General features: G+C 42.1%; 1 protein-coding gene across 4 annotated transcripts in view; it reads right to left on the bottom strand.

Moving 5' to 3' along the window:
• OXNAD1 (oxidoreductase NAD binding domain containing 1) overlaps positions 1-24057 on the bottom strand; it is a 126925-nt gene that overhangs the window by 7951 nt on the left and 94917 nt on the right. For all 4 annotated transcript variants that reach the window (XM_082259591.1, XM_082259589.1, XM_082259590.1 and 1 more), the window contains exon 8: positions 1791-1899. In XM_082259591.1, coding sequence (XP_082115717.1) covers positions 1791-1899 — 109 coding nt within the window. The remainder of the gene's footprint in view (positions 1-1790; positions 1900-24057) is intronic.

Raw genomic sequence — 24057 nt, 5'->3', positions numbered from 1 at the left:
CTAGATTAAAGTTTAGTATTGCAGTCTGGGCTTTTTTTTTTTGCCTCTTTTTAATATTGCAGGGGAATCGACTTATAAAAAATATTCACGTGTGTTTTACCTGCAAGTTTGTGCTTAAAGGTCATCTATAGCCTTTAGAAAAGAATTCCAAAAATTATTATAATGAACTTAAAGCAGACCTTCAGTAATTTTTTTTTCATCTTTTGATCTATTAAATCTTCGGCCCTTGTTGCTTTAATTTTGCAAACTAAAACATTTTTTTTCTGCCAGTACCTTATACAGCCCACGTCTTCTTTCTTGTCTGGTAGTTAACCTAGGCCAGTGAGGGCGAACCTTGGCACCCCAGATGTTTAGGAATTACATTTCCCATGATGCTCATGCACTCTGTAGTGTAATTGAGCATCATGGGAAATGTAGTTCCAAAACCTCTGGGGTGCCAAGGTTTGGCATCACTGGTCTAGGCTAATGACATCATGCACAGCCCTCTCTCTCACTCTTGTGAGAGAGAGTGCCAGGAAGGGAGGAGGGGTGATTCATAGGTGAGCCAAGGAGAGCTGCAGAGCTGGAGTGGGCTGCATGAGGGCGGAGATAACAGGAGACTGCAGAGATCCATGAGTATTCAGAAAGAGAGGAGAAATATACATGCAAGCTGTGGTGTGAGGGTGTAAGGGTGTGTGTCTGTCTGTGTGTGTATATATATATATATATATATATATATATATATATATATATATATATATATATATATATATATATATATATATATATATGTGTGTGTCTCTGTGGCCAGTAAGTGAACAGGCAACAGCTTCAGCTGGCCACAGTTAAAATGGCTGCAGACAGACTTAGTGGAGGGAGATTTCTGCAGCATATTTGGCAAGTACAGAATCACAGTATATATAAAATATTATGCAAAATAGTTGGAAGGGGAGCTTCAGAATTGCAAATATCTTTATATTACAAAATTATGTGAACAGACTGCAGTTCCTCTTTAAGTGTATATTCCTTCTGTATTAAATTATATTGTAACTGTACTATCTGCCCTCATGTTGTAAAGTGCTGCTCAATAACAATAATAATCTACTTATATATGCGCATGAAGTCAGCCATTTTTGCTCATTACAAAAGCTTGCTCTACTTCCTTCTCATGCTCCTCAGCAGTGTGTCGTAGAGGATTGGCTCTGTGGCGTTTCTCTCTATACAAATTCATCTGTCTTTACAGATGACAGAATCTCATTTTGGGTTATTGGTTGGAACATCTCAGCTAAAGTTCAGCAAGGACACTAAATGCCTGATATACTGACCACTATAAGGGAGAGAATTAAAAAATTTCTGAACATGAAATGCACTCATCAAAACACTGTATGTAACAGCATTTAAATTATGTAAAAAGCTGCATCAAAACTACTTCCAGGTTAAAGCTGGCAAATATAAAAGTAACTGAAACCATGTATTTCCTGCAATTCATTATACTCTTCCTTTGGGACCACCTAACCCGTCAATATAAGGCAGTGTACATGCACAGGGAAGATATATAGTCATTTATCTAGTAGTTTGTAAACATTTCAGCTCATTAAAAAGATGGTGAAAAAAGGATTTCAGGGCAAGACAAATCTTTCCGCAGGGACTTCCTCAAGCTAAAAATAAAACGGAGTTTGTACAAATAAAACCATCCAGTTGTTGATTTCCTAACATTCCATACGTGGCAAGGCCTCTACATTCCTCAGTAGTGTGTTCCAGTAATTCATGATGGATATTTGAACTGTATCCAGCCATAAGGACCCACTCACCAGTGATAAACGGCTGAAGCTCTGGACAAATTGGTGTACTCTGTTGCGTGACATGAAAGCTGCATCTTATTTTTTCAGGGAAGCTGTGCATCAAATTAAGAATGTTTTTCTGAAAAAAAATAAAAAACCAACTCATTATTTATAGAGAGAGGTTGAGAGGAAAATGCAAAGAGTAGACTTATAATCCCAGTAGTACAATTTACAGCTATTCCCACAAGATACGGAGAAATACAGATCATTCAATATGGCTGCTGGTAAAGTCTTAAATCTAATCAAGCTATAGGACTCTGGGGAACAGAGTGGGAAAAGACAATACTAATGGCTGTGTTCAAAGGCCTCACATTGGATTTTTTTTTCGGCTATTGAAGTAAGGAGTTCCCAGAGAAATTCTGCAGGAGTGGCTGACAAAATCTTCCTGTAACTTATGTGCTGGGAAATTTCTGATGCTCAAGGATCTGAGACTGATGGAATTATGTAAACTACAGCTGAAAAAATGACCACATCAATCTGGACTGACATCTGGATTTTATGAACTTCAGAAAGATCTAAAAACAATGTTTGCAACTATGTTTAATCAAAATTAATTCAGTGTATTTTTAAATTTAGCCAATGCGAATATCTGAATTTGACTTTGTATCAACCTTCTGCAACTCCATGTACAGTAGAGTAGAACTGATTGATTGGGGGAGAGATTGGCCAATAATTGGTGTTGTATGTACTGTGATAACAACAGAACAAGTCTGCACCTTCTGTAACTCCATGTACAGTAGAGTAGAACTGATTGATTGGGGGAGAGATTGGCCAATAATTGGTGTTGTATGTACTGTGATAACAACAGAACAAGTCATACTAAAGGCTAGTACACACGGGTCGAATATAGGCTGGTATTAGCAGAAACTGGCCTACATAGAAACATAGAAAAGTGGTGGTAGAAAAAAGACCAGGAGTAGTCCATCAAGTCTGCTCATTTTTTTTTTCTATTTGTTTTTTTATTTTTATATAGTACAGATTTGTTTGTCCCAAACATGTTTGAAGCCATTTATGGCCGGAATACACGATAAGAAAATCGGCCGAAAATTTCCGTTCAGCGAAGGATCGGCCGATATTCTACTTGTTAATGCCCAGCCATCAGTGACCGATATCGATATTGTGAACGAAAAATCCTGTTTGAAAAAAAACAAAAAATTCTGTCGTCTCGTTTGCGAACGAACGATATTCTATACATTGGTGTTAAAGTCGTTCATTTAAAATCTGTAGAACATCATCATGCATGCACTGGTTCGATGGTCGGCGGTCAAACGGTCGGGCGATATTCGGCCTGTGTATGTTGGCAACGTTTTCGACCAGGGAACACTTTTTCATAAGTGGGTGGTCGAATGATCGGGCGATATTCGGCCCGTGTATTCCAGCCATTACGGTTGATCGTCTCACTACGTCTGATGGGAGTTTATTCCAAGCATAAAAAACCTTTCAGTAAAATAATATTTTCTAAAATTAGTTTTGAACATTAATGGTCCAACAACTATACCTCGAAGTTCTCTTAGAACTCTGGGATGAATATCATCAGGGCCCATTGCTTTATTAAAGCGGTTGCAAACCCTAACACGGACCCCCGGACATCGCTGCGGGAGCTGCCATGATCCCTTGCCGTCTCTTCCGGGTTCAGTGGCTCCGGCGCGGTGATTGGCCGGAAGAGACAGCTCCGGCGCGATGATTGGCCAGAGCCGCGATGACGTCACTCCCGCGCATGCGCGCGTGAGTGATTTTCCGGCAAGCTCCCGGCAAACTAATTGAAGGTCCCCCCGGACCTTCAGAGCGCATGCGCCACTCGCGCGAGCGGCTGCATGCACTGTAAATATCTCCTAAACCATGCCGGTTTAGGAGATATTATTTGTACCTACAGGTAAGCCTTATTATAGGCTTACCTGTAGGTAAAAGTGTCAAAAAGCGGGATACTACCGCTTTAAGTTTTAACTGAGCCAGTACCTCTGCTACTTCTGTCTCCAGAAATCCTAAAAATAAACCGTCATTACTAGAACCAATGATTCCCCAACTTGTTATTGTTAGTACAATTTATTTCTGAGAAGACTGAACAGAAGTAATTGTTTAAATGGTTTGCTACATCCAAGTTTCCTTCAACGTATGTGTTGTGCCCAGTTTTCATTTTAGTGATCCAATTGTATTTTTTTCCTTCTATCACTAAATGTACCTGAAACATTTTTTATTTTCTTTCTTAATGGGATCTAGAAATTTCCTCTTCTTTCTGTGCTTTGGCAGCACTGATGTGTTTGGCCTCCTTTTGTCCATTTGTATACTCTCCTCTGTCAGCTACACCTCCTGTTTCTATTAGGCCTGCGGTCACACCGGGTACGATTTATAGGTAGTGCCATTTAAAGTCCTACTGCAACACTACTTCAGCACTACTACTAAGAGATTTGCACCGATTGGTTTATGACTTCAGTGCTAGTTCAGTGAGGGGGTCTGTCCATGTCACAGGGAGAAACAGTGATGTTATGAACAAAAGTGTTACTGACAAAGGGTTAACATTTAACTTATTTTAGGGCTCGAGTAGTGCGGATATAGACACAGGTAGGATTTGCAGCATGATTTACATTATAGTCTATGGCAGTGAAATCGTGCTAAAGTCCTACAAAAGAAATACAATAACTACTTCTAAAACTGTACTACTTGAAATCATATCTATTAGGACACTGCCATAGAAACACATTCAATGCTACTTCAGGTACAATTTGTAATTCATATGTCATGCCTGAAGTCTTACTGATGTGAATCTTCTATATGCTGATTTGTTTTTCCTTTACTATCCTACTTATTTAGGGAATCATATTGTTTTTTTCTTCTATTTATTCTTACTAACTTAACTGACAGATAATTTAGTTGCCTCCAGGATGGTAGACTTTTATTAGTGCCCACTGATTACTTGCTCCTGTCATTTTATTCCAACCTTTCAATACATTTTTTTATATAAATTTCCCCTTTTCAGCATAATTTGTCCTTTTTAAATCTAAAACTTTTGTTTTGTATATGATTTTCCAGCTCTTGTTTTAATATGAAACCAAAGACATTGGTGATCCCTAAAACCCAAATTTTCTCATGTTTCAACATTAGACAGTTGATCCCTATTTGTCAGTACTAGGTCTAGAATATAGATTAAATTAATGTGCTGCACACCACTCTAACCACGCTCATCTCCAAATGCAGTGTACTGCCTTGGTGGCACCAGCTGCTCGTTTGCAGATCCTCCTGCCGGGTGCACTCACTATACCGTCCATCTTGCCCCTCCCCTACAAAGTTACACCACATGATCACATGGTTTCCTCCTGAGCAGTGGTGGATTCACGTGGCTTCCTCTTGAGAAAGCTACAAGACCCTGTGGCCTAATATGTAGGGAAGGGGCAAGAAGGACAGTATAGTGAGTGCACCCGGCAGGAGGATGTGCAAACGAGTGGGTGGTGTCACAGAGGCAGTACACTGCATTTGGAGTTGAGCGTGGTTAGAGCGGTGCACTTTAAGCCCTTTAAATATGAGTATCCATTCTTTGGGTATTTCTAATAAAGTTTTTTTAAACGATATACAGTGCCTTGCAAAAATATTCATCCCCTTGACTTTTTACCTATTTTGTTACATTACAGTCTTAAGTGAAATAAGAAAAATATATACATAAAACTATTATTTAGAAATAGAAAACAGAAAATTGGCATGTGCGTATGTATTCACCCTCTTTTGTTATGAAGCCCATAAAAAGCTCTGGTGCAACCAATTACCATCAGAAGTCCTATAATTAGTGAAATGATGTCCACCTGTGTGCAATCTAAGTGTCACATGATCTGTCATTACATATACACACCTTTTTGAAAGGCCCCAGCTGTGTACCTAGCTTAAGTCCTTTATGGGGAAATAAACTGTAGGGTGATTACAGGCTGATGACCAATGCCTCGTACACACGTTCAGATAATCGGACGAAAATAATCGATTTCGACTTGATCGCACGATAATCTGATCGTTAGTACACAGCTTTCGACAGCCGATCACGACAGTTCATCCAACAAAATCCGAAGGGACAAACACGAAAACTTCTGTTGTACGATAGCCTAGCGAACGACAATCCTGCATGATCAAAAACACTAAAATAGCACGAAAAAAGCCTGGCTGCCATTGTTTTTGTTTTGTACGATCTGATACGTAGCTAAGCAACCAGGAAGCTTTTCCGTAATCGTATGAAAAAAAATCATACGTTTATATGCATTGTTGAATTCGATATTAGTATCATGCAACAAAATGCGAACGATAAGTCGTCCGATTATCTGAACGTGTGTATGAGGCTTTATCCTTTGACCTCTGATTGCCTTTTGGGCACAGTACAGGTCCTCTTAAGTGTAACTAAACCCAAAAATTTAATATACAGCTGTGTTTTTCACTTTTTAGAATAAGAAAGATTTTTAGCAAGTACAGAAAATACCTGTTCTTTCTTGCCAAAAATGCCATGCACTTCTCAGAACTTAAAAGAAAACACAAAGAACTTTAATGCAATTCCCATCATTCCACCATATAATGGAGATTAAAAGAAGCAGACATGCTTGAGGTCCAACCTGTGTGACAACCACTGCTCCTTTCATAGATACAATAGAGAAATAACTGTAGACACCAAGGGACAGGAAGTGCATTACTTGCAGAATTACAAGGTGAAAAAAGCAAAAAAAAAAAAAAAAAATCCTGTAAGGCCACTACATCTAAGCACTGGTAAATTGCAATATATTACATGTTTGTGTTTAGATGAAATGTGAGTCTGTATATAAAGTGTATTTGAAAAAAAATACACATTAACTTATCTACCTCCCCTCCTAAAAATACGCTTTTCATTTCCAACATAGGACATGACCCATACTTGCAACATTTAAAATAGGCAAAAAGGGAAAAACAAAGATTCTTTAGGAATGAGCACAACTAGAAAAAAAAAAAAAAAACTGTGAAGCTCTGGCGAACTCCATGCCCAAGAGGGTTAAGGCAGTGCTGGAAAATAATGGTGGCCACACAAAATATTGACACTTTGGGCCCAATTTGAACATTTTCACTTAGGGGTGTACTCCATTTTGTAGCCAGTGGTTTAGACATTATTGGCTGCGTGTTGATTTATTTTGAGGGAACAGCAAATTTACACTGTTATACAAGCTGTACACTCACTACTTTACATTGTAGCAAAGTGTCATTTCTTCAGTGTTGTCACATGAAAAAATATAAAATATTTACAAAAATGTGAGGGGTGTACTCACTTTTGTGAAACACTGTAAATTTAAATATTTGTTTATGTTTCAGACTGGCTGCATCAAATTTGATATGGTCTTCAAAAAAGAAAGCCATATTTAAGCCCAATGCATTCTTCTACCTTTATGAGAACTATTTGTAAGAGGCAGCATTTGCATTTTCAAAGCATAAAGCTGCTGATTTCTTCTTGTGTGCAGCTGTGAAGGTGGCAGAGGCGAGTCATTTCCACTCAAATTGAATGTAGGCAACAAATAAGCTGCAGAAAGCAGTTTAAAGGCTTTTGTTCACACCATTTATCCCAAGCATAGCTTCTCCCTATCCCACTGGGCACTACTTACGCTCACAATAAAGCAAGAAGCCAGGCTGAGCGCTAGTCGATAATAAACATCGGCAGGCCATTGTTTACAGGTTCAAATGCGTTGGTCTAAATATAGCAAATAAATAGCTGACTTGGAAATAATGTTTCATACAATTTCATGTTCTCCTTTGGAGATCTTTTTATCCATTTATGACTTCAACATCCAAGAACAAATATCACGCGTTGATGAAATACAACTGTGCATCCAAACAATTTACATCACTTTTATGGGATCATTCAGCTAGAAGATATTGCTACAATACAGATAGTTTTATTGTGAGCATGGTATCCATACGTATTCTAAACATATAGTATGTATGGCTACGCCTGCCTAATTATGGGATCACAGGGAACTGTCATCCATATGAAAGGAGATCATTACTGTGCTGAACTAATACGGAACATCAGGAAAGGAGACATGATAATAGAACCTGTAAGCTGAAGATATACTGAGGTCTAACATACTGTACATTGGTTAGAAGACCAGAGTATGCTCCCATAGCTCTCACCCAAACAAATTATATGTCTGGATACCCCATACCTAGTGCAATATTGAGTACAAGAACATGGAATGGAACTTTGTATAGGCACCCAGAACCATAAAAGGTTAAAAATAATGTAATCCTTTATACAAATTAAAACCAGCAACATCAAATAAAACGTACAATGAATACATCAAAGGTACATCTCATATCTGGATTCCATCATGTAAAGTTGTCTTCAATTAGAATTTGTCAATGGTATTGAACCTCAACGTGTTTCAGCTCATAAAGAGTCTTCATCAGGAGCTGAACAATAATAAAAAACCAATGATGCATGAAAATAAAAAGTGATATGATCACCTTGACGAGCTTGGATACCATATGCTGGGCCTTTCCATATCCCTCCACATACACCAGATGTTAAATCTTTCTTGCATCATACCAAATTCCACCTAGGGCTTCTGTGGACATGCAATCATTCTTTTCACGCATCATTGGTTGTTCACCTCCTGATGAAGACTCTTTATGAGTTAAAACATGTTAACCACTTTAACACTGCTCACTGTGCTGCTACTGCGGCACAGTGGCTCGTTATCGTCTGGCGACGTAGAACTACGTCACCAGACATTCCCCTCTCTCGGCGGCACGTGCGCGCTGCCGGAGGCTCGCTCCCGCTGTATTCAGTCACAGCGGGAGTCGGGCCAGGGGAGGGCTCTTCTCCGATCGTCGGGATCAGGTGTGGAGATACGCCGATTATGTAAAACAAGGCGGGCGGATCTCCTAAGTGACAGGCAGGGTCAGATTGCAGGATTCAGCATAGCTGAACCTGTGATCTGTCCCTGTGTCGCATAGTTCCCTCCCCCCACATACGTTAGTAAGCACCAGGCATACATTAACCCCTTGATCACCAATAAAAGTTAACCCCTTCCCTGCCAGTGTCATTTTTACAGTAACAGTGCATATTTATAGCACTGATTACTGTAGTAATGTCACTGGTACCCCCAAAAGTGTCAAAAATGTCAGTCAAACGTCCGATCTGTCCGCCGCAATGTCGCAGTCCCGCAAAAAAAAAACCGCAGATCGCCGCCATTACTAGTTAAAAAAAAAAAAACAATAAAAATGACAAATTTCCCGTAGTTAGTAGCTGCGATAACTTTTGCGCAAACCAATCAAAATACGCTTATTGCGATTTTTTTTACCAAACATATGTAGCAGAAAACAAATTGGCCTAAAATGTTAAAAAATTTAGATTTTTACATTTTTTTGGGGGGAATTTCATAAAAAAAAAAATGTGAAAAATATTGTTATTTTTTCAAAATTGTCGCTTTTTTTGTTTATAGCGCAAAAAGTAAAAATCGCGCAGGTGATCAAATACCACCAAAAGAAAGCTCTGTTTGTGGGGAAAAAAAGGACGTCAATTTAATTTGGGTACAGCGTCGAACGACCGCGCAATTGTCCGTTAAAATAACACAGTGCCGAATCGCAAAATATGGCCTGGTCAGGAATGGGGTAAAATCTTCCGGTCTTAAAGCGGTTAAAAATACGAGAATTTTTTTGTCAAAGACATGTAGCTAAATAGGATGTGCACAGCGTGTAGAGAGAAAGCATGAACAAAGTAAAAGGGAAAAAACCTCAGTTATTTAGGGAAAAAAAAGAAATCCTGATTTTCTTAAAGTTCTTTACAAAACTAAGTACTCTTCTTTTGAAGTACTAGTCCTACTTTAAAAGTTAATATTCCTTAACTACCTAATGACCAGGCCATTTTTTGCCATACGTAACTGCGTTAGTTTAACTGACAATTGCGTGGTCTTTTGACGCTGTACCTAAATAAAATTGATGTCCTTTTTCCCCCACAAATAGAGCTTTCTTTTGGTGGTATTTCGTCACCTGTGCGATTTTTATTTTTTGCGCTATAAACAAAAAAAGAGCGAGAATTCTAAACAAAAAACAAAACAATATTTTTTATTTTCTGCTATAAAACATTCCCAATAAAAACAAATTTAAAAATCAAATTTTTTCATCATTTTAGACCAATTTGTATCCTGCTACATATTTTTGGTAAAAAAGATCCCAATAAGTGTATACTGATTGGTTTGCGCAAAAGTTAACGTGTCTACAAACTAGGGGAAAAATGTATTTCCTTTTTTATTTATTTTACTAGTAATGGCGGCAATCAGCAATTTTTAGCCGGACTGCGACATTGCGGCAGACAGATCGGACATCTGACACTGACACTTTTGGGGGGACCAGTGACATTACTACAGTAATTAGTGCTAAAAATATATACTGTTACTGTACTAATGACACTAGCAGGGTAGGGGCTAACACCAGAGGCGATCAAAGGGTTAAATGTGTGCCTAGGGGGTGCTTTCTAACTGTGTGGAGGATGCGCTCACTGGATGAACACAGAGACCTGTGTTCCTAAATAGGAGGAACACAGGATCCCTGAGTTCATCACTGGCAGAACAGTATCTCCACAAGGAGCGATTGCAGGTGCCCGGCAGAAAACGCAGCCGTCGGACCTGCTGATTGGCTCCCCCCTCTAGCCAATCAGCGCGCGCACGCGTGAGTCCACACTAACTATTGCACGAAGCGAGGTACACGTACGTCGTTTCACGTAACAGAGCCGACCTGCCACAGTTCTGCTGATCCCCCCATATAATAACATAGAACATGCAGTCCTTTTACTGGGTCCATTGGGTGATAGATAGGGAAATGAAGGAAAGTGATTATAAACCTTATAGTTTATTATGGTCATGTTGTTCAGGTTAAAGATATTTGGGAGGTGACATTAAATCCAAGGATCCTGGATTTGTTGGAATTTATGTAGAACATCAAGTTGTCATCAGTGTTTTATTAAAATGGTATTAAACTCAAAACTAAAAATGTAATATATTGCAGTTTACCAATCATTTGATGTAGTGGCTACATTGTTTTTTTTTATTAGGCTTTTTACCTGTTTTCCCCTGGTGATCTGGCCTGTAGCACACCACCTGTATTTACAGACACCACTCTGTATGGAGAAACACAGGGGCAGATTGGCACAGCAGCATGGTCAGTCTAAAGGGAGGGGAGTGTTAGATGTACTAGCAGATTTAAAGTGGTTGTAAACTTCAGACATGAAATATTAAAAGCATATCCCTCTATTGCAGTGATGGCGAACCTTGGCACCCCAGATGTTTTGGAACTACATTTCCCATGATGCTCAGCTACACTGCAGAGTGAATGAGCATCATGGGAAATGTAGTTCCAAAGCATCTGGGGTGCCAAGGTTTGCCATCACTGCTCTATAGTGTGTCTCAATCCAGAGCACTAAGTGTAATTTCTGTCTGCTGCCTAGTTTGTCTGACACCAAGAGGTAAAAAGGTGATAGGGGAGGGAGCTCCAGCATACTGCCTGTGATTGACAGCCTCAGCTCTGTTCCTGTGTGAAATGGGGTTTGTCCCTTCTCTCCAATCAGCTCTCACTAAGCTCTGCAAAGTGTAATTTCAGTGATCCACCCCTTGCTTTCTGGAAGCGTAGACAAGCTGTATAAATTCTGGAATTTGAACAGATGTAGAGGAGAGAGGGCTGCAGATAAACAGGTACAACTTATGTAGGAGGATTTGTTCATTTCTGTGTATCAGCTGAGGCCAGTCACTTCACTGGGTTTATCTATAGGTTTACAACCACTTTAAATACATTAGCAAATTGAAGCTGAACTCCAGCTAATACTTATCAGTTACAGCAAACTGTTTTTTTTTTCCTTTTGAGATAAAGATTTACATAAATAAATATAAATAAATTAAAGCTGATAATTGTAAGAATCCCAGCCTCCGCTCTGGATCAATGAGCACATGGGCACCTTTGAACAGCAGCATTGTCAGTCTGGAGGGAGGGGAGTGTTAGATAGATTAGCAGATTTAAATACACTAACACGCTGAAGCCAAATTCCAGCTAATACTTTTTAATCAGATACAGTAAACAGTTTTTTTTTTTCCATTTGAGATAAAGGTTTAACCTAAATAAATAAAAGCTGATCATATTAACCACTTAAGCCCCAGAAGATTTTACCCCCTTCCTGACCAGGGCCTATTTTGAGATTCGGCACTGCTTGATTTTAGCGGACAATTGCGCGGTCGTGCGACACTGTACCCAAATGAAATTGACGTCCTTTTTTGCCCACAAACAGAGCTTTCTTTTGGTGGTATTTGATCACCTGTGCGATTTTTTGATCACGCGCTATAAACAAAAAAAGAGCGACAATTTTGCAAAAATAACAATATTTTTCACATTTTTTTTATATGAAATTCCCCAAAAAATGTAAAAATCAAAATTTTGTAACATTTTAGGCCGATTTGTTTTCTGCTACATATGTTTGGTAAAAAAAAAAAAAAATCACAAAAAGCGTATTTTGATTGGTTTGCGCAAAAGTTATTGCGTTTACTAAGGGAAAGATTTTTGTCATTTTGATTGTTTTTTTTAACGAGTAATGGCGGCGATCTGCGATTTTTTTTGCGGGACTGCGACATTGCGGCGGACAGATCGGACCCTTGACTGACATTTTTGGGGGTACCAGTGACATTACTACAGTAATCAGTGCTATACATATGCACTGTTACTGTAAAAATGACACTGGGAGGGAAGGGGTTAACTTTATTGGAGAGGGAGGGGTTAAGTGTGTCCCTAGGGGAGTGCTTCTAACTGTGATCGGATGTGGCTGTGTGTGTAACAGCACAGATCAACGGTCCTACATAGCAGGACCGTATGATCTGTGCTGTTACACAGGGGAGAAAGACAGGCGGCTTTGTTTACATTAGCCGCCTGCCTTTCTCCCGCTGTATCCGACGATCGCGAGTGACCGGCGGACATCGGGTCCGCCAGTCACACGTGGGGGCTGGAGCGCGCCTCCGGCGGCGCGCGCTCGCCCCCGGCGGCGCGCGCTCGCCCCCTATTGGCTTACAGGCTAGTGACGTACCGGTACGTCACTTTGCCTGTGAGGGGCTGACCGCCGCCGTATATAGTCGGGTGGCGGTCGGCAAGTGGTTAAGCACCCCTGCCTGTGTTAAATGGTCTGCCTTATCCTTGTAACTGCAAGAAAGCTTTTGTGTTAAAAAAAAAAATTCAGACTTACTGGCTGGATCACCAGATGAAAATAGAAGAAAGAAAGCCTAAAAAAGGAAACAAATGCAGCCATTACATCTGATAATGCGTACGCTGCAGTATAATGAATGATTTTGCTTTGGGTTTAATACTGCTTTATTTACTCAGTTCCTCCTCTTGGGAAGCTAGCAATCTAACGTCTCTAGATAATCATATGGAATTGCATAAAACTGGGGCCAGTTTATTAGGAACCCGATTAACATATTGGTTTTTGGGCTCTGGGAGGCAATCAAGTCACCCATAGAAACCCCACACAAAGGAAAACATACAAACTCCATGCAGAAAGTATGCTAAGCAGACAATGAACCTGTATCCTCAACAAGACAAACTCCTTTGTCTGGTAATATCCCTATTTACATTTACTGTGCTGTTGTGTCTTATGCTTTAAGTCTTTTCATTCTTTGGAGAACATCATCCTTCAAAGGGATGCTGGACATGAAAGCTCCCACTGTGATAGGTTAAGGTATATTTGCTAATATCATGTTCTGAAAGTGCTACTGGTCCCACATAATCCAGATCAATGCTTGAGAACTTCAGAGTGTTCCGTAAACTGGAGGGTAGGTGCGATCCATATGTAGAGATGTCCATCAGCATACCTTTCTTGTAGAAAATAAAATTGTCTTTTATTCATATGTAAATAAAGCAAACCAAGTTTGAGGGGAACAAATATTTCATTTGTGTCAGCTTGGTCCAAACAAACTACAGTCACAAGAAACCTGGAATTATTCTTTATTTATCTTCCTTTCTCAAGTGTATGTAAACCCCAAAACTGATTTTCTCTCATTTGACGGTGCTGTCGTATCAAAGAGGAAGGTATAGCACACTATTTCTGGCACATCAACAGCCATGTTCTCTGTCTATACATCAAAGAAATCCTATCTTTGATAAAAGGAAAAGAGTTTATACTTACCTGGTCCTAAAATACTTTTTTTTTCCCTTGGTTGGGGAAACCTCTGCTACAAAAGAATCTTCACATCTTACACACTTCCCGGTTTCTCCTACCATACTATGTGGTTCCTTCCACCAAACCCCAATGTCAGTACTGTGCTCTGATGTGATTTGGAGGCCAGTGGGAGGAACCACAGAGCGTAGCTGGGGACGCAAGCATGCAACACATGCTGAAGTTTATCAGATGTGAAGATTCTTTGATCAGCTTTGGTCTGACACAAGTAGAAGATTCTTTACTTATACTCTTACGTTGGAAACTCTGGAAATGTTTAGAGTCAGGACTGCAGTATACAGCGGAGCCTTGACGTGGGCACTGCAGCTTACGCACATATTTGCAAATGTGTGCAAACAAAACCCTCTGTTTGTAAAGTAAACTGTTAAAAAGTGTCAAGTATGTTGGGAAATCTTTTGTTTGTGATGTGCGTTGGCCTTCCATGTGCACCTTACTGCAAAGGCTAGTTAGAAGTTGGGGTAGTTGCCACTTTATTGTGAAGTTGGTTGAACTTAGGTACGCGGACGCTCCGGATTCCTTCGCTAACCTCGTGCTCTTGCTGGGCATCATGTGTGGCCCTGTGACTTTGAGGAGTGGGCTCCCTCCAGGCACCCCTACCCTTATCTATCCACTGCTATATGGGCTTCTACCTAGGAGACTTCGGAAATTTGTAGAGTTAAGCAGGCCATAGAGGAGTAAAAAAATGTATACAATAATATTGATCATTGAATCGTTTGTTTTTTGCATCATTAGTGTGTCAACTGGTGGTTTTTGTGCCCCAATCAAAAATGCATAATCCAATATGCGGAGTTTTTTTTTTTTTTAGAAAATTTAAACAATTGATGGCATAATCATAGCTATTTTCATTTTTCGATCGACAGAACTTTTGTTTTTCCACTCATCTATCGCCTGCTTTAGGACTTCAGTTTACAGAGCAGCATTTTTTTTGGGCACTGCAGCTTACACATATATTTATTTGCAAATGTGTGCTGCTAACAAAACCCTCTGTTTTTAATGCAAATTGTTAGACAGGGTCAATTTGGTTGTTTTTTCAGGCTGGCTGGTAAGTGTGCTGGGAAATCTTTTGTTTGTAATGTGCACCTTACTGCAAAGTCTAGATATAGGTTGGAGTGCTTCCAACTTTTTTGTACAGTCGCTTTAAATGAACTAGGCACTGGCCACGTAAAGCATGCTGGGATCTCTCAAATTATTTTCAACATTATTATACACATTTATGCATTTTGATCCAGTGTTTTTTTTAAAAAGGTTCTGCAAGTAGAATTTCTACTGCATTTTGAATGATGTGTGCACTAGAAACCTGTCAAAAATTCACATAAAAAACTTTAATTCCATTTTTGTAAAGGCAATATATTTTCAAACAAAGTATTTACTGCACTAAAAATACACTACACATCACAAAACATACGTGTCAACTAAAAAGCGTCAAATTAATCTCAAACATAATAAATATATATTATATTGTACATACATGTGTTGTAGTGCACAAAAATGAAACCAAATTTTAGTGCCCCTGATGATGTCCTCATGACATAACGCATAGAGCGGGGCTTATTGACGCAGGTGGGGTTTTGATGCACACTTGAAAACAATAGAGGCATCTCTCTAGAAGGCACTTTTTGCTGTAAACACTATCTTTTGCTTGATCCGGATGCACCAACCAATGTGTTTTTAGATTGTTTTAAAGTGGATTCATAGTTTTAATGAAAAGCACAATGAGGTTTCTTTTTGTTTTCTCTGCTTAAGCCATATCTGTGCTACAGATTTTGCAGTGAGCCACCTGCATCATAAAGCCTTTTATTGTTGCCAGAATGTGCATATTGATCTTTTAAAATGTTAAGGTCTAACAGGTTAGGTGAGGCTCTGTCCACTTGGGTCCACCTTTGCACCAACAATATGTTCACTCTTGAGTTGACTAATTTATTGCTGAATATTTTTGGAGCTTTATACTGGGGCATCCACAGCACATTACAAACAATGGCACTCTTCATGCACTGCATTTGTAATATATGGACACTTTTTACACATATTATAGGATTGTGATTTTATACCATATTGATATACAAAACAATTACTGAAAAAGTTATATGTTGGAAGCCCTAGAATTTTGGTTTCACTTATTGTGCACTGTTATGAAAGTAAGTAAAAGTTCTTCAAAAAGTTTCAGCGTTTTTTAAACTATTTTAAAGACCCCTCGTATTTATTATGTTTGAGACGAATTTGACAATTTTTAGTTATATTGATTTTGTGCAGTGTATTGTAATTTTTGCACAGCTCATATTTTGTTTACACATTTTTTGTCAAGGATTAAATTCATTCACTAAATCCTTGCAGCTTTATCATTGAGGGGTTTGATTAGAAGCCCGGAAAAAACTATAATTTAATATCCTGATATGCGACTGTATTATATCCCTAACCAGACTCAAATGACCACACAGTCACTTATCCTGGGTACACAAACACATGCTCAAGTGTCTATTTATTTAATAATTATTTTTTTCAGCATTTGAAAGCCCACACTAATCCTGGTATCCTGGAACTCCTGCTTCTTCTAAACTAACAGACTTCCACACAGATGGAGGACCAACTAGCCAGCGCCTGGGATATCTTTTGTCTTTCCAGGGCTTTAACTTTGTAGTCAACATCACAGCTGCAAATGTATGCGCACAGTGAGCAGAGATGTAAATAACTGCTGTTTGTAGTATTGTTCCTCTGCTGCTTAGACATGGCAAATGGCCAGGTGTTGTATAAAGCAGCATTTCAGCAAAGGAAGCCATTCATTGCTGTTCTGTGATGAAAACAGAGAGACATCTTGATGCTCTTGGAGGAAGTGTCTGACTGTGCCAACTTATAATGCAGAGAAACAAAGCGGCATGTGCAAGATGTATGGAACAGGGAAAGGCTGATAAAGGCTCAAAGCACGTACACAAAATGCACACGTTTTGTACTCCTAATAGATTCATTATTAGAGATATTTATGTAGTGTTGGAGAAGCAAGAAAACTTAAATGTAAGAGTAACAATCTTAAGGAGGAATATGCCATACCTTAATTCCTCAACTTAATAATGACTGTGGGCTCCTAATGTCACTTAGGTACAAGACTCTTTGATTGCTCTTACCTCTCCACACAAGTTTACGTGAATGTAAAAGGAATTTATAGCTGACCTCCAGGCACATGAAAAAAAAAAAAAAAAAATGAATGCAGATCTGTATTACAGCAACTTCCAGGTTTGCATTATTTAGCATAGTTACAATGATCCAGCTTGGTACAATGTAAGTATGCAAATGTCATACCTGTGGAATCTGTGTGAAGGCTGGAAATAACTTTAGCAGTCTCCACTACTACAGTGATCGCTGCTGTCTTCCAGGTCCCATGCTGCATGGTTGCTTTGCTCCATAGTAATCACATGGGTTCACCCGCTTGGTGGCACAAGCATCCTGTCAGAGAAACCTTCAGCTGCAGACTGGTCATCACATGACAAGCACCACATGACTTCCACATGACTTCCTGGCTGCCTATAAAAGCTGAGCAAGTGCTCAGAGGAATTGCTGGTTTGTCTTTCAGCTTCCTGTACCTGAGTTCCTGTTTCCTGTGTGATCGTTTACCTGCTGTGACCCGGATTGACCCTGACCTGCTCTGCTCTTCTCCTGGACCCGACCTTGGCTTGTTTTACGGACTTTGCTTTTGCTTACCTGTGTTTGACCCTCTGCCTGCGACCCGGATTTACATTCAGTCTCCTGTGCCTTGACCCTCTGCTTGTGACCAAGTCTTGTCTCCTATCTCCAGTGCCTTGACCCTCAGCCTGTGACCTGGATTGTCTGCTTACCTGTGTTTGACCCTCAGCCTGCTCCGGACTTTTACTGCTGGATCCTGATCAGTCTCTGCTCCAGCTCTACAGGACCTCCACGCAAGCTCTACCCTGCCTGCTGGTAGCTTGTGCCTCTTTGTGCCATCCACCCTCTGTATCACCTCCAGAGGGGCGGAGTGCGCTTAGTCGCAACAGCGAACCGCTCTCGGCATCTCGGCCTCGGTGAGTACCTCTATTCTGATAGTACAAACCAGCCATGTCAGAGGCCGACAGAGCGCGTTCTCCTCTTGAGATCCTGTGCCAGCAGGTCACAACCCTCACTGATGCAGTCCAGAAACTGCAGGAAGGCTATGCCCAGATTGACGGTCGTCTCCAGCAACTTTCAGGGTCATCTGCATCAACAGCCGCAGCCCCTGCGCCCACCAGCGGAGCCTCCTCTTCTCAAGTTGCATCAAGCCCCACAGTGATCATGGCTACCCCTGAGCCCAGGGTTCCCACACCGGAGCGTTTTTCAGGCGATCGCAAAAAGTTCCGGGCCTTCAAAAATGCATGCTCCATGTACTTAGCCCTTCAGCCCAGGACTTTTTCGTCCGAAGTAGTTAAGGTGGGATTTGTCATCTCCCTGTTGACCGAAGAGCCGCAGGCCTGGGCCCACAGCCTGATGGAACAGAGGAGCTCTCTTCTGAACTCTTTGGACCTTTTCTTTGAAAGTATGTCTCAACTATATGATGACCCCCAACGCACCGCTACTGCAGAAGCCGTGCTACACTCCCTGTCCCAAGGAAAGAGACCAGTGGAGGACTACACTGCTGAATTTCGAAAATGGTCAGCTGACACAGGGTGGAACGAACCCGCTCTTAAATACCAGTACCGCCAGGGGCTGTCAGAAGCTTTGAAAGATGAGTTGGCCAGGATTGAAACCCCTGCCACTTTGGAGGATTTAATCCAATCCGCTACCAAGCTAGACAGGCGCATGCGCGAGCGGCGCTCTGAGCGCTCCCAGGGTCCCCGACCTAGTTGGATGCTCCCTAAACCTTCTCCCGTTCACCCATCCTTTCCAGTGACTCCTGTCACCTCTGCTCCAGAGGCTGAGCCCATGCAGCTTGGATTGGTCCGTGCTCCTCTTACCCCTGAAGAGAAGCAACGACGGCGACAGGCCAATCTCTGTCTGTACTGTGGGGGAACTGGACATTTTCTGCGTACCTGCCCCGTGAGACCCAGTAAGTCACGCTCGCAGTTTTTTATGAACTTTCAGAACCCTGGTTTATCCCAGACTTATGTCACCCTCTCTGTCTCCTTACAGCTAATGGAAAAGGAAGTTCATCTACCAGCAATTATTGATTCCGGAGCCTGTAGTTGTTTTCTAGACACTTCACTGGCCCAAAAACTGCACATTCCACTGCAAACCAAAGAACAAGGCCTCCAAGTCTACCTGGCTGATGGGTCTCTCCCTCGCTCTGGATTTGTCACACAACAGACAAGGCCCATCCTTGTCACCACGGACTCCGGCCACCAGGAGCTTCTAAGCTTTGACATCATCTTCTCCCCCATGTTCCCCATCATTTTGGGGCTCCCCTGGCTACAGGCACATGAACCTGACATCAATTGGAACAAGAAGAAAGTCTCCTTTTCCTCTCCCTACTGTTCCCAGCATTGCCTTCCTCCAGCTCCAGCCGCCTGTTTAACCGTAGCACCTACACCTGACAATCTCCAGCACGTCCCTCCGGTATATCTTGAATTTAGAGATGTCTTCGATAAACAAAAAGCTGATTGCCTACCACCTCATCGGTCTTACGACTGCCCCATTGATTTGCTACCTGGTTCTGAAATACCCTTTGGCCGTATCTTTCCACTATCAGAGACTGAACTAGCGGCTCTTAAAACGTATATTGATGAGAACTTGGATAAGGGTTTCATTCGTCCATCATCTTCACCGGCCGGAGCCGGCATCTTCTTTGTGGAAAAGAAAGATGGTTCCCTAAGACCATGCATAGACTATAGAGAACTGAACAAAATAACGATAAAAAAATCGCTATCCTCTTCCACTTATCCCAGAGTTGTTTCAGCGTTTCCGTTCTGCCCGAATCTTCTCCAAGTTGGATCTGCGAGGTGCCTATAACCTCATCCGAATCAGGCCTGGAGACGAATGGAAGACTGCCTTCAGGTCCAGGTTTGGACATTATGAATATTTGGTAATGCCCTTTGGGTTGTGTAACGCCCCGGCCACATTTCAGCACCTGGTAAACGACATCTTTCGAGAATATCTGGACAATTTCCTAGTTGTTTACCTGGACGACATTCTTATTTTTTCTGCCACCATTGAGCTACACCGGGTTCATGTAAAGACAGTCCTTGCAATTCTCAGGAGACACAAATTGTACCTTAAAGCAGAGAAATGCGAATTCGAAAAATCTGTTGTGCAATTCCTAGGCTTTATCATTTCTACCAACGGGGTCGCAATGGATCCACAGAAGGTCAAGGCAATTCAGGAGTGGCCGGCTCCAGTAGACAAAAAGGGGGTACAGCGGTTTATCGGATTCGCTAACTTTTACCGGAGGTTTATCGTTGGCTTCTCATCCATTGTTGCACCCATCACCCAACTAACCCGCCAACATAGTCGTTTTCAGTGGTCCCAAGAGGCCCAGGAAGCTTTTACCAAGCTCAAAGCCCTGTTCACCTCTGCACCAATCCTACGGCATCCGGATCCAGCCCTGCCATTTGTGTTGGAGGTAGACGCCTCGGAAACCGCCACTGGAGCCATCCTCTCCCAGAGACAGGGCCCCAAGGCTCTCCTCCATCCTGTAGCTTTCGCATCTCGGAAACTAAGTTCCCCGGAAAGGAATTATGATGTGGGAGACCGGGAGCTGTTGGCCATCAAGTTCGCTCTGGAGGAGTGGAGATATCTGTTGGAGGGTGCTTCCCATTCCATCATGATCTTCACCGATCATAAAAACCTAGAATACCTCAGGACAGCCAAACGCTTAAGACCCAGGCAAGCCCGGTGGGCCCTCTTCTTTTCTAGGTTCAACTTTCATATCTCTTATAGACCTGGCCTCAAGAATGGGAAAGCAGACGCACTCTCCCGGATGTTCCCTGAATCTCCCCAGTCAACGGAACCTAGCACCATCTTAATCTCCACAAAACTTCCTTCTGCTCACAGACACTGATCTTATGACCACCATCAAGTTGGCATCCAGCCATTGTACTGACCCAGAAATATCCTCCTTGGAGAAACGAGATGACTTGTTCTGGTCCCAAGGAAGAATTTTTGTCCCACCGGAGGCTAGACCCATGACGTTAAAGTTGCTTCATGACCATAAACTGGCTGGTCACTTTGGGACTCAAAAGACTTTGGAATTGGTTGCCCGTTCTTTTTGGTGGCCTGGTTGGAGGCAGGACTGTAAAGAGTATGTTCTCTCTTGTATTTCTTGCCAGCGCAGTAAAGTGGCTAACACCAAATCTTGGGGATTACTTAGACCTTTACCCATTCCAGAACGCCCATGGGCTGAAGTTTCTATGGACTTCATTGTTGATCTTCCTCCCTCGGAAGGTTTCACCTCCATTCTGGTTGTTGTCGACCGCCTTTCCAAAATGGCACACTTCTTGCCCATGGTGGGCACCCCCTCTGCTTTGGAGACAGCTAACATTTTTATCAAAGAAATAATAAGGCTACATGGAGTACCCGACAGTGTTGTTTCTGACAGAGGGGTTCAGTTCACCTCCAAATTTTGGAAAGAACTTTGTAAAGCACTACAAATAAAGGTCTGTCTCTCCTCTGCGTATCACCCTCAAAGCAATGGCCAGACAGAGAGAACGAACCAAACTCTGGAGCAGTATCTCCGCTGTTTCTCTTCTGGCTCTCAGGATGACTGGTCCTCTCTGCTACCCTACGCGGAGTTTGCGTATAATAATTCAGTTCATTCAGCCACCAACCAAACGCCCTTCTGGTCTAACTTTGGGTTTCACCCTTCTTTCCTTCCAAACGCTACCCCTGAATTATCTGTTCCTGCTGTCCAAGATCGCATAGCCTCCATCCAACAGAACTTTCAAAGGATTCAGGAAACCATGCAAAAGGCCCAGGATGACTATAAGAAGTACTACAACAGGGGAAGGAAGGAGAACCCGGTTTTCAAGGTCGGTGAGGAAGTTTGGTTATCTTCAGCTAACCTCAAATTACCTTTTCCCTCACGGAAGTTGGGCCCAAAGTTCATAGGGCTGTTCAAAATCAAGAGGATGGTTAACCCTGTGGCCTTTGAATTGGCCTTACCCAGCTCTTACAGGATTCATTCTGTCTTTCATGCATCCTTACTAAAACCAGTGATTCCTAGCCCCTTCCCGGGAAGAGAGGAGCCGCCTCCTCCACCGGTCCAGGTGGATGGAGAAAATGAATTTGAGGTTGAAGCCATACTGAACTGCAGGAAGAGGGGTAGACTTCTCCAATACCTAATTAAGTGGAAGGGGTACCCACCTGAAAACAACTCTTGGGAACCCTCAAGAAACATACACGCCCCTCGCTTGATCCGAGCTTTTCATGTGAATCACCCGGAGTTGATGTCCAGTTTGGGCGTCCAGAGGCCGCCCCTCGGGGGGGGGCACTGTCAGAGAAACCTTCAGCTGCAGACTGGTCATCACATGACAAGCACCACATGACTTCCACATGACTTCCTGGCTGCCTATAAAAGCTGAGCAAGTGCTCAGAGGAATTGCTGGTTTGTCTTTCAGCTTCCTGTACCTGAGTTCCTGTTTCCTGTGTGATCGTTTACCTGCTGTGACCCGGATTGACCCTGACCTGCTCTGCTCTTCTCCTGGACCCGACCTTGGCTTGTTTTACGGACTTTGCTTTTGCTTACCTGTGTTTGACCCTCTGCCTGCGACCCGGATTTACCTTCAGTCTCCTGTGCCTTGACCCTCTGCTTGTGACCAAGTCTTGTCTCCTATCTCCAGTGCCTTGACCCTCAGCCTGTGACCTGGATTGTCTGCTTACCTGTGTTTGACCCTCAGTCTGCTCCGGACTTTTACTGCTGGATCCTGATCAGTCTCTGCTCCAGCTCTACAGGACCTCCACGCAAGCTCTACCCTGCCTGCTGGTAGCTTGTGCCTCTTTGTGCCATCCACCCTCTGTATCACCTCCAGAGGGGCGGAGTGCGCTTAGTCGCAACAGCGAACCGCTCTCGGCATCTCGGCCTCGGTGAGTACCTCTATTCTGATACATCCTCTCAGAAAACACATGCATTATTCTCAATGGATGCAAGGCATTTTCCCATTGGACCAGGTGGAGATTGCGGCATTACTGCTCCGCCTCATCAAATCAAAGAACACCTTGCATTCATTGAGAAAAATGCAAGGCGTTTTATTACCATTTGTGCACTTTTGTTTTATTTACTGTTCAATCACAATATTATTTCTTGGACACCGAGCACTTTTTAGGCCAAACACTACATCCCACCTGCACCCTAGTATTTATAATTTTAATTATTTATATATTTGATTTTATGAATACACGTTTATAAGACCTTTGGACATACAGGTCTAACAGGTAGCGCCGTTTACCAACTTTCCTCACTTTGATTTTAACTTTGACCCCTGTATTCCAGGGGTTGGTTGGTGGCAGCTTACACCTGTATCTCTCACAAACTATTTATTTATCCATCTCGCACACTCCATAGCGCTGGTCACCTCTGTTTTAAAGTGAGCACAGTGTGTCTGGGGTAATGTCATGAGGGACAGCCCCTATAGGTGTGTCAAGTGAAAAGCTTTCACTGCCTAGTCTACTCCTGTAGATGGCGCATTACCCATTTGTGAAGAAACATTGAGAGCTGCGTCTGTCAGAGGACGTAAGAGAAATGGCCACCGGACTACACAAACATGGCCGCCATGTATAGGAATACACAGGCTACAAGAAAATGACGGCGACAGGTAAACAGGGACCCAGAATTGGGAGATTAGGTCTCAAGGACAGATCCAGGCAGGACGGAGGGCCCTGGCAGAAGCCCCCACCAGGTACAAAACCCCCCTGCACAGTTGATCGTCCGGTTACTGGTGGCGACACCCCCCCTGGCCCCTGTCGCTAGTTAGTGCCCTTGTGTGCAAGAGAAATTTTTTTCTAAACTTCAACAGCTGTTTTGTGCCTATAGGAGCTTAAGGCTGGGGAGATGCTGGTGTCACTAGACAAGACCAGTGTATGTGCTGCATCAATAAGTGAGCTCAAAGCAGAACGTACATGGCATGAAGCCTT

The sequence above is a fragment of the Pelophylax lessonae genome (assembly GCF_965119305.1).
Source record: "Pelophylax lessonae genome assembly, chromosome: 5".
In the NCBI taxonomy this organism is placed as follows: Eukaryota; Metazoa; Chordata; class Amphibia; order Anura; family Ranidae; genus Pelophylax; species Pelophylax lessonae.
This window is presented reverse-complemented; position numbering and strand designations above follow the sequence as displayed.